The sequence below is a fragment of the Hoplias malabaricus genome, chromosome 12 (genome assembly GCF_029633855.1).
Source record: "Hoplias malabaricus isolate fHopMal1 chromosome 12, fHopMal1.hap1, whole genome shotgun sequence".
Lineage (NCBI taxonomy): Eukaryota > Metazoa > Chordata > Actinopteri > Characiformes > Erythrinidae > Hoplias > Hoplias malabaricus.
The window spans coordinates 10,423,419-10,435,408 of NC_089811.1; the positions used below are offsets into that span (position 1 = coordinate 10,423,419).

At 42.8% G+C, this 11,990-nt stretch overlaps 1 protein-coding gene across 1 annotated transcript; it reads left to right on the forward strand.

Moving 5' to 3' along the window:
• Positions 1 to 567: 567 nt before the first annotated feature.
• On the forward strand, positions 568 to 10,184 carry LOC136710986 (interferon-induced protein 44-like). Its single transcript, XM_066686918.1, has 8 exons — positions 568 to 583; positions 1,289 to 1,555; positions 1,733 to 1,763; positions 7,647 to 7,851; positions 8,013 to 8,144; positions 8,303 to 8,474; positions 9,306 to 9,406; positions 9,999 to 10,184. Exons 1-8 carry the CDS (start codon positions 568 to 570, stop codon positions 10,182 to 10,184), a joined length of 1,110 nt encoding a protein of 369 aa, XP_066543015.1.
• Positions 10,185 to 11,990: the final 1,806 nt, after the last annotated feature.

Here is an 11,990-nt window from a genome sequence, read left to right on the forward strand (position 1 = left end):
TTACTGTTTTTCTGAGAAAATGGTGGCCCACTGATGGAAGATTGTTTGCTGGATTCTCCTGCGGCCCAGACCAGACCAGACCAGCTGCTCACCTTTTTATTATTATTATGTAGCATAATGACACTTCATTGGTGATCATTTAAAATTCAATCTATAGTTTGATCAGAGGAGGATGGGTTCCCTTTGTGAGTCTTGGTTCCTCCCAAGGTTTCTACCTCCAGCCTCGAGGCAGTTTTTCCTTGCCACTGTCGCCTTCGGCTTGCTCGCATTGGGCTTTGATTTAAATGTTTTTTTCTGAAACTGTGAAGCTGCTTTGTGACAACGCCAGTTGTAAAAGGCGCTATACAAATAAATTTGATTTGATTTGATTTGATTTGATTGCCTACTGCAATTCAGTAACCCGTGCCCCGCTCTGTTTTTTGATTGATTTATATCTGCTCCTGTGAAATATGGATGATAGCTAAATTTCCTTCAGGCTCTGTAAAATCGCATTATTATTTCATTTCTTACTATACATACATAATAAGTAATAGCATTCTTTTTGGCTTTTGTTCCATAGATTCAAGCATGGGATCAACACCTGGTGAGTTCAAATCATAGTCTTGCATGCCCCTCACTTTTTCAATGTGTAGCATTCATAAAATGTTTTCTTACCACGGTCCAAAAACACACACAGGTAGGTGGATTGAATACGTAAGTGTCCTTAGGTGTGAGTGTCTGAGTAAATGTGTGTGTGTGTGTGTCACCCTGTGAAGGACTGGCGCCTGCTCCAGGGTGTGCTCCTGCCTTGTGCTCAGTGACTCTGTGTAGGCTCCAGACCCTCTACAACCCTGGACTGGATAAGCGGTTACAGACAGTGAATGAATGAATGAATAAACATGACAACTAACATAAGCCAATACAGATATTCGTAAAAGCTTATTTCAGCAAGCAGACCATGTGTCAACAGACCATCAGCAACTTATGTTTGCTAGGGTTGCAGCTCACTTAAATTTAGCAGACAGAACATTCTCTACAAGAGGGAGCTAATTGTTAGCTACTGAAGTAGTATTAGTGTATGTCATTAGAATGGAATGATTTTAACACAAACAATAAAGGTTATGGTGTGGAACATTTTGTCATCAGCTGTGGTTGAACAAAAAACCTCAAAAAAAAGAAACAAAACAAAACAAAAAAAAAAATAAATAAATAAATAAACACTTTGTTATACTTTAGAATGTATGTATGTTTTCTTGTCAACCGCAAGAATTCAAATATTTCACTGACCTGTTTCTTCTGTTTGCAATAGAATTTGTGACTGTTCTGGCTGAAAAAACTGTGACAATTGGACAAGATATTACACTTAGCTGTGAGGCAAACTCAAGTAAAGTAACTGCTGAGTGGAAGAAGGCTGGAGACACACTGAAGTGTGTGGAGGGCAAACGCAAAGTAGGAAACACTGATACAAAGTTTTACTTGGAAATTAAAGACGCTAAACCAGAAGATGAAGGGTACTACACCTTAAGCCTAAGCAACGCCTCAGGCTCATGCTCCTGCTCGGCCATGGTCTTTGTTGGTAAGCTGTCATTTACAACAGAATTCTTCTTTGCATATAATTATTTTAAATTGATTTATGAATAACTAAAGATAGGGAGTAGAACATTGCCTAAAATAATTTCCATTATGTTCAGTGTGTATTGAATGTATTTTAAATGCATGCAGTGCTTCAATAATTATAATAAATTTCTTGCAGAACTCAAAGAATGGAGGGAAGTGGAAAAAGAGTAAGTCCAACATTATTGGTCACTACCATGTTACATGATTACAATAAGCTGCTCTTGCTAGCACAATTCCCAGGATAATTCTGTACCTAAAAAAAAAGCACTTGACACACTGAAGGTGTTATGGAAACGTATTGACAAAACAGCCATTACAACAGACACCTGCTATTGTAAATATTCTAATTTAAATGTGTATCATGTAGCCTTATGAACATTTGAACATTTAAAATATATACTGTATATACTGTCAAATAAATATTTAATATTGTTTTTGTGGCTACACTGAGTGTTTCAAGTAAAGTTATTCCTATTATACAGTTATACATAAACCATCAATCATTTTACTTGAAGCACTCAGTGATAGCATTTTAAATATTTATAATCTATTTATAGTTGTCAATACAAATTATAGATGTTATAAAATTTTGCACAAGTCATTATCCATTTAACATGCTTTTTACTAGCATAGACCATGCCCAGAGGAGCATCGGAGAGTGGGGACAAAGTCAGAATGTTTGGGCTGGAATTCGAGGTGGCTTGGAGCCGTGCCCCCCCCCCAGGGCTTAAATGGTCAGAATGAAAAAAAGGGGGGAGGCGGGGTGGTGGTGGGTGCGATGTGTCACGCCCTCGTCTCTTCGTGTCTGTTTTCCCCGGTCATGTGCTCTTTCTCAGCACATGGCTGTGTTTTGTTTATGTTCTTGTCTCCGCCCTTGTCCTGCCTTTGTTCCGCCTCCTCGTCTGTGTCATCTGTTAACCTGTCCTCCTCGTTATCTGTCCAGGTGTGTCCCATTTATGTCTTGTATTTAAGCGCGGTGAGTGAGCGCGGCGCGCGCCTCTCCTGTCTTCGTGAGCGCGACGCCCGCCTCTCATGTCTCCGTGGACGACGTCGCAGATTCCTCTGCCTCCGTGGGTGTCGTCGCAGGTTCCTCTGCCTCCGTGGACGTCGTCGCAGGTTCCCCTGCCTCCGTGGACGTCGTCGCAGGTTCCCCTGCCTCCGTGGATGTTGTCGCAGGTTCCCCTGCCTCCGTGGACGTCGTCGCAGGTTCCCGTCTCCGTGGACGTTGTCGCAGGTTCCCCTGTCTCCGTGGACGTCGTCGCAGGTTCCCCTGTCTCCGTGGACGTCGTCGCAGGTTCCCCTGTCTCCATGGACGTCGTCGCAGTTTCTCCTGTCTCCGTGGACGACGTTGCAGATTCCTCTGCCTCCGTGGACGACGTCGCAGATTCCTCTGCCTCCGTGAGTGTCGTCGCAGGTTCCCCTGTCTCCGTGGGCATCTTCGAAGGGCCCCCTGCCTCCGTGGACATCGTCACAGGTCCCCCTGCCTCTGTGGACATCGTCGCAGGTCCCCCTGCCTCTGTGGACGTCGTCGCAGGTCCCCCTGCCTCCGTGGATGTCGTCGCAGGTTCCCCTGCCTCCGTGGACGACGTCGCAGGTTCCCCTGTCTCCGTCGACGACGTCGCAGGTTCCCCTGTCTCCATGGACGACGTCGCAGGTTCCCCTGTCTCCGTGGACGACGTCGCAGGGCTCCCTGTCTCCGTGGACGTCACTGCAGGGCCTCCTGTCTCCGTGAGCGCGGCTCCCTCGACCGCTCCTGTCTCCGTGAGCGCGGCTCCCTCGGCCGCTCCTGTCTCCGTGAGCGCGGCTCCCGCGGCCGCTCCTGTCCCCGTGACTGTGGCTACGGCCGCTCCTGTCCCCGTGACTGTGGCTACGGCCGCTCCTGTCCCCGTGACTGTGGCTACGGCCGCTATTGTCCCCGTGACTGTGGCTACGGCCGTTTCTGCCCCCGTGACTGTGGCCCCGGCCGCTCCTGTCCGTAGGATGGCCCGAAGGACTTCGGGGCCGATCCCTAGAGTTGTGCCCAGGCTGGCTTCTCAGACTGCCCCACAAACATTTGCCAGTCCTGGGCATCCCCCTGTTATATTGGTTCCCTTGTCTGTCCCTGTTCTGGTTCCTGTTCCTGTCACTGTCCTTTTCCCTGTGCCTGTGTCTGCCTTTGTCTCTGTCCCAGTCCCTGTCACTGTATTTGTGTCTGTCCCCTTGAATGTCTTGGTCCCTGTTCCCCTGCCAAGTCCAGTCCAGTCTCCTGTGAGTCCTGTCCAGTCCCCTGTCAGCCCTGTCCAGTCCCTGTTTCAACCCTCTGTCCCATCTCCAGTCCAGTCCCTGTTGCAGTCTAGTGTCATGTCACCTGTCCTGTCTTCTGTCCAGTCACATACCCCTGTCCAGTCTAACGTTTCTGTCCGGTCCAGTGTCTTGTCCCCTGTCTCGTCACCAGTCTCTGCTCCCGTCCATTCCCAGCACCCAGTCCTGTCATCTGTCCTGTCTCATGTCCAGTCCCCGTATCCGTCTAGCGTTCAGTCACCTGTCCATGTCCAGTCTTCTGTCCCCAAACCTGTTCAGTCCCCTGTCTTGTCACAGTTCCTGTCCAATGTGCAACCCCAGTGTCCTGTCAAGTCTCTTGTGTCCACTCCTGTCCTGTCCAGTCCGTTCCAGTCTCTCGTCACCCCAATTTGTCAGTCACCTGTCATGCCCCATGTCCCATCTCAGATATTCGGTCCTGTCGTGTCCCCAGCTCCTGTGTCTGTTCCCGTCCTGTCCTGAGTCCTGTCTCCCATGGTTCCTTGTCTTGTCTTAATCTGTCTTGTTTTCCGTATCCTCTCCTGTGCCAACTCCTGGGAGGTTTAGGTGTACGCGCCCCGGGAGTTGCGCGTTCATGGGGGGGGCATCTGTCACGCCCTCGTCTCGTCATGTCTGTTTTCCCCGGTCATGTGCTCTTTCTCAGCACATGGCTATGTTTTGTTTATGTTCTTGTCTCCGCCCTTGTCCTGCCTTTGTTCCGCCTCCTCGTCTGTGTCATCTGTTAACCCGTCCTCCTCGTTATCTGTCCAGGTGTGTCCCATTTATGTTTTGTATTTAAGCCCTCTTGTCTCACGTCCTGTTTGTCGAACATTTCTCAGTTCAGTTGTCTTCAGTCCTGTTGGTCATGTTATCTGTCTATCTCCGTAGTTCCCTCGTCGTCGTTTCATTTCCTCTGTCGTCGTTTTGCTTTGTTGTCCGTCTGTCCCCGTTTACCCTGTTTATTTCCTCGTCTCCAGTTTAACCTGTTTTCTTTATGTTTAAAGTCTCTGTTGTGTTATTTTACGTGAATAAACGTTTACTGTGTTTTAGCGAATGCGTCCGCCCTCAGTCAGTCCGCTCCGTGATCCTGACACGATGTTGTTCGACACTTGGATGGAGTGAGAGTGAATGTGTATAAATGAGCCTGTAGAGAGGTTATTGGGGCATGGTCTACCTCCCAAAACTACGTCATGTGGTGACTTCACTTTACTTGAATAGATCACACCCAGAGGAGCGTCGGAGGGGGGGGGGGCGAACTCAGAAGGTTTGGGCTGGAGTTTGAGGTGGTTTGGAGGCGGGTGCGTAAAGCCGTGCCCCCAAAATTAGATGGTTACCAATCGTTCATGGGCTGCAAGCAGATCGTGGGCATGGGTATGGATGTTTCTGTGGCAGGCTTGCAAGGACCAGTGGACAAGGACAAGGATGGTGTGGTCGGGAATTCCTAGATGGGAGGCTGAGGAAGCCACACCGATCCTAAAGGAGTGAGCAGAGAAGTACACTGGATTGAAACCACTGAGAGAAAGGATGTGACGGAGATGGAACCAATGGCGAGTGGCGACAGATCCGAGTTTGGTTGTGAAAAGTGGTTCGTGTCGAGATGAGGCTTTCATGTGACGGGTCTGGAAATGGTGAAGGAGTGGTTCAAATGGACTGAGTAGGAAAGACAGTTTGAACAGATATACTGGAGTGGTTCTGCCAAACTGGTCAATGTAGTGGCCTCGAAAATTTGAAGATCTGTGAAACGGGTGGCGTGAAGGATTGTAGGATGAAGAAGATGCTGTGAATTCGGAGCAGCAGAGGAAGCCGAAGGAGGAAAATGGCTTTGAGTGTTGAAGGGACAATGGGGAAATATCGTCCTGAGCGTAGCGTGAAGAGGCAACATGCTAAGATGTATGAAGTAAGAGGCTGGCATTGAGGGTGAAAACTGGGTTTGTTCCTTTTAATGCCTCTGAGGAGCAGGGTGACGGGATGGTGGCAGGGTTAAGGATGTGGAGAACCTTGGATGAGTTTGTGGAAAAAATTGGTGGCTGCTATATAGACTTTGATGGTTGATGGTTGAATCTATAGCTTGAGTAAGAAAGTCAGAGAGGAACTGGATGATGTGGTCTTGTTTTTCGTGTGGAGGGATGCTTGGAATAGGACGGAATCCAGGACAATGCAAAGGAACTCGAGTGAAGTAGTGGGTCAGAGGGTTTTCTCAGCTGAGAGGGAAACACCTAGGCTGCGGAAGGCAGAGTCGAGTTGGGTAATGCAGCGTGCTGGCGGGGAGGAAGGGATGTCAAGCAACAGGAAGTCGTCACGTAGGGCATGTGATAGACGTTCAGAAATATCCAAGATAGGGCCTCAGCAAAGGAATCAAAAATCTTGGACCGAACAACCGAAGGTCAGCCGGACTGCAAAATAATATGAGCCTCGCCAGTGCATGCCAAAAAGGTGCCAGAAATCGGGATGAAGTGGGAGGATTTTAAAGGCGGAGGCAATGTCCGCCTTGGCCAACCAGGCACCATGACTGATGATCTTGATGAGTGAAATAGGCACGGATGGATGGCACGGAGGAGTCATGGAGTGCCGAGAGGTCTATGATGAGTCGTTTCTTGCCTGAATACTTTCGGTTGGTGATGTCAGTTGATGCGAAAGGAAGAGAAGGGAGGTGTGGAAAAGGGGCCAATCATGAAGCCGTCTGAGACCTCCTTGTCTAGAAGTGACGAAACGACATCGGGTTCGGCTTTGGCTGATAGCAGATTGCGAGCGGAGAAGGAGGAGTTGGGGAGGACTACCAGGCTGGGAGAAAAGCCAAAGAGAAGGCCATCGAGAAGGAAACAGTCAAAAATGGAGTCAGGATGACGGGAGAGGCAGGTGGCAAATTCCGGCACGTTGATGGGAGTGGAAGGAACTGAAGCAGTCAGCTGCTGCCAAATCTAGGTGGTCAAATCAAGGGGACAGCTGGGTCGGGCGTGGCCACAGTATGTGCAGATAAACAAGATAGACGCTCGCGGGTGTTTAGCAGGAAGCGATTTACTTCAAAGATGTGCAAAGCACACCATAAAGAGAAGGCAGACACAGCAAAAGGGACTATCCAAAGAATAGTGAGGTACAGGCTGAGGTCAAAAACACAATGTACTAAACAATAGCAGTCTGGATCCAAAAACACAGAGTCGAGAAGAACGTAAGGTAGGGTCATACACGGTTAGGCTTTCATTAATAAGGTTCGCTCGGTATGTAACAGAAAAGGTTAGCAATACTTCGCAAATGGTAAATGCAACAGTCTGGGTTTATATAGTCAGTGAGTGATTATGACTAAAACAGAACAGCTGTGAGTTAAAACTCAGGTGACCCAGAGCGCACGAGAGAGTTCCTATTGGTTGGTGGAGTCATGTGACCATCAGTTGAACCATGGGAAGTGAAGTCTTCGGAGTCATTCACAGACTCAAGTGGTACTGCGTCCTGAACTGAGGGAGGAAGCGAGACGTCCACAGAGACAGGCGTGACAGAATGAATGAATATAAGGACGATATGAGAAAATTGTAGAGGTTATTAGTATGCTTACAGAGAATTATTACCAAGTTCTAAAAAGTTATAACTACATTTTTAAAGACAGAACAGAAACCAACATATGGAATATGGCTGTCATACATAATTACTGTTTAACTGCAGCAGTAGGCACTGAGGCACTAACAAAAACAACAGAAATAAACAAATCCAAAAAAGCTAGGGTTTCAGGAAACTTTCTCTGGAAACATGAAATGATTTGTCATTTATTGATTTAATCCAAGACAGGAACCACTGATCTCGACTCTGAAAAGCTTTAAAATTTGCAGTGAGGAGGTCCGAGAGCTCCGTTTTCTTCTGCATGGACCAGTTGGAGCAGGAAAATCCAGCACCATCAACACCCTTAAAAGTATTTTCGAAGGACATCAGTTCCTCAACTGTCTGGCTACCAATTCAGATACTGTTAGTGGAATGAGTTTTACAACCAAGGTGAGTCTACACCAGAAAGAAGAGATACCTTTATAAATTAACCAAGTCCAAGTCCAAGACAGACAGAAATATGTTATTTTGGACACTGTAGGACACTGGACATAATACATTGTTGTAAGTATTATTTTTATTATTATTTAGCTGTTGTTGTGCATTTCTAGTATCAGAAGTTCTCTACTGGAACTTTACCATTTGCCTTCTATGATGTGATGGGTCTGGAAGTAGGACACAAAGGGGTGCACACAGAAGATATCATCAATGCTTTTAAAGGCCACATACCAGATGACTATGAAGTAATTTCAAAATACACACACACACACACACACACACACACACACACACACATACACACACACACACACACACACTCACAGAAATATGCAGAAAAAAACACTGTTGTGTTATAAGTTTGATCTTATTTGGCTTTGTGTATATTTTTTCTCATGTTTAGTTTAGGGAGGATATGCCTATAATTGAAGAACACCGGGATTACATCACCAGCCCAACCATAAACAATAAAATCCACTGCCTGGTAAGCGTTATTCCTGCAGACAGACTCTCCATGATGAGTGAAGATGTCATCAAGAAAATGAGAAACATCAGAGCAGAAGCCAGTAAATTAGGTAAGTTTCACTCTCTGCTGTAAATATTTGTTATTTTACATTGTTACATTACATGTTTATATAGTTTCCCCATATTTTCTGGGAACTGATATTGGTTCCTAACAGTTTAGTGATTAATTTACAGCAGGAGACTATATATATATATATATATATATATATATATATATATATATATATATATATATATATATATATATATATATATATATATATTCAGTGACAACAAAACTAAGCCTTGTTTAAACTGATATGACTCTCAAAGAAGACAGCACCTGGAGTCAAGTGCAGAGAATGTTTTCATTCAATGTCCACTCTGTAAGTCACTCATACCTCATTGGTCCATCTTGTAGATATATACTCAAAGACAGTAGCTGCAGAGTTTGTGTTGGTCGTCCTCTACTCCTTCAGCTTTAAAAACTCCAACAGCACCTCCATCTGAAAGAGCTAACTTTCACCTCTGAACTTCAACAGTATATTAAGACCGAATAAAACTGCCCTTTATCTGCTCAGGTTGGCTAAGTAGGACAAACCTGTCAGTGCTCTTCTCCTTCAGTATCCACTCAATGAACATATTCTGGAATTAGACGCTTCAGTTATGTATTCATCCTTGTGAACTTCTGTGCTGAACTCATCTAAAGACAAACCAGTCCGCTAAAAAAAACCTAACTAATACAATAGGAACCAATGCTATTTTTTTCAGACATTTTTAACATAAATTATTTTTTTAAAAATAGTCTATAAAGATATCAATCTAAATAATAACAGTAACCCATATAAGATAAATCAGTTTTACTGAAGGTAGTTTGATTTGATCATGTGTCTCCACTGCAGGAATCCCTCAAATAGTTTTCATGACAAGAGTGGACAAGGCGTGTAAGCTGACAAGTGAAGACTTGGGGAAAATCTACCAAAGCAAGAAGATCAGGGACAAAGTGTGTTGTCTTTCCTATGCTGTGCTTTTATATTCATTTCACATTCCTAGAAAAAACACGGGTTCATATTCCTTTATGTTTAAATATTAAAGTTATATGTGTGGTGCTTTCTTGGATAGTATGATCTTAATTTCTGTGGTGTTATAAATAAATGAGACTGAATTGCCACAGAGATTCTTTAAGTATTAAGTTGGTAAATATATGGATTGAATACTGAATGCTGGAAGGGCTCAGAAAAGTGGTCAGTGTCCTATAATGCAGTATATTTATAGTATAGACAGTAGAGAAATTTTAGCAACATATTTGAGTCATGATTTAGTGTTCAGATTAAACTTTCAGATATTTTGCAAATTGTGTGAAAATACATTTCCAGTTTTAAGGTATTTAAATAAAGCAAACATACCGAAACTAGTTCCTAGTGCTACGACAAGACGAGTAGTTTACATAACAGGATTTTCTCTCTTCCCTGACTCATTTTCTTCTTTGTTCTACAGTCAAACATCTAGCTGTGGTACTTGAAACTAATGTGCCTTTTAGAGCAAAACATGGAAGGCTTATACTGAAGAACTAATGAGACTGTGTGTGTTTGCAGATTACAATGTGCAGTAATAAACTGGGTGTCACTGAGAACTGCATCTTCCCAGTAAAGAACTACCACAATGAGATCGGGAGCAATGAGCAACTGAACTGCCTGGCTCTGCAGGCCTTCACACAGATCGTCTACTCAGCTAACGACTACATAAATAGGTGGTCCAGCAGACAGAAACAGTTCGAATGATTCTGTTTCATATGGAGGAGTCACCAACAATATACCAATGCTATATATAAGATGCTAAGTGACAGATCAGTTTATTTTTGTGCTATGGTGTACACTATGATATATATTGTAAATACAGATGACCTGTTGCTGTATACATCATGGTACTGTCCAAAGAGAAAACAAGTTTCTTTTATCTTGATTCATAGTTTACTGGGAGCTGTCCTTCACACTGTGAAAATTTCATGATGAATGGGCCAGTTGAAATTCTCCAAAATTACTTGGAAAAAAATCTTTTTACATTGACTTCCACTGAAAATATATTATTATGGAGATACATTTTTAATTGACAGCAAAAACCACACCCACTCTCACTTACATACATACATATAAACACACACACACACACACATTGCAGGGATGAGAAAAAAAGCTGTTTCTTCATCAAAATGTCTTTTAAAGAGTTGATTTATCAAGATTTATATTTATTACATGAATTAGAAATGAATGTTTCGTTGTGAGTTTGATTCAAACAGCATTAACAATAAAAGAAACAAGACTGGAAATAAATCCACATTTCCAAAAAAGTTGGGACATGCCAGAAACACATCAGATTAATCATGATGTTTAACTTGTGTTTGTGGATACAGATGTGAACAGTTTTCACAGACAGTGGTTTTGGGAAGTGCTTCTGAGCCCATTTAGTGATTTCTAATGGCCCGAAGACCACTGATACCTGATGAAATCCCCAAGTTATTTTCTATTTTAAGCTGAGAAACATCATCCTTGTATTATTTCATTGCTTGTCTACACAAACTCCCCATCTTTACTTCAGAAACACTCTGCCTCTCTAAAATGCTCATTTTAAACCCAATTATATCACATACCTATTGCAAATTAACCTCTTTTATATATGTATTTATTTTTTGTATTACACAAATTTACCTTCGTTTTACATTTACATTTACATTTGCTGGCATCAAAATTATGATATGCATATGTTTAAAGAAAAAAAAAACATTTCCCAGTTTCAATATTTGAAATGTTGTCTTTGTTCCACTTTGAATTATTTATTATAATTATATTTATTATATTATGAATATAAGGGCTTGTACATGTAGTAAATTAAATAAAAATATATGACAACATTGTATTTACTCTCTCTGCAAATGACAGCTCACTGTAAATTATTATTAAACTATAGAAATAAACCCATCAATTTATAAGTGAGGCCAATGTTAAGCTTTTTGATGAGATATAAAACTATTTAAGAAATATTCTGATTAGATGAACAGAATTGGTACTGGAATTGGGAGTTTAAAAAATGAATCAGTCTCTCCACATGGGTGAAGTAGGACATGCCCACCTCTATATAATGATTTGTGTGCTGTTGGACTAGGAATCTTGTGTACTAATATTACATATATTCTGAACTGTATTACTGTGTGTTAAACAGGTTAACATGTAATTGTGTATGTTGTATCCTGACAAATCTTTCTTAAATGTAATCAGTTTTTCCTAGGGATCTTGAAAATCCCTACTCTGTTGCTCATGTTGTTCATATTACATTTTATAAGGGTATATTTTTCATATCACCATGAACATACAATTGTATTTTACCCAAACTGAGAGTAGCCAATATATAAATATTATATACATATCTATTAGGTGCAGTTGTTTATTTTGTGTATTCCTTTCAATATATTTATGTCACTGGATTGGATAATGTTCAGATTTCATGAGTTGTACCAAAATATAGTAATTTGCAAAAGATTACTAGTTTCAAACTACTGGCAGTCAGGCATGTGTCTCAGTTCAGAACACTTA

Coding starts and splice junctions, on each gene's coding strand:
- LOC136710986 (XM_066686918.1), top strand. Junction 7,852..8,012: donor GAATGAGTTTTACAACCAAG/GTGAGTCTACAC, acceptor GTGCATTTCTAG/TATCAGAAGTTCTCTACTGG. Junction 9,407..9,998: donor GCAAGAAGATCAGGGACAAA/GTGTGTTGTCTT, acceptor GTGTGTTTGCAG/ATTACAATGTGCAGTAATAA.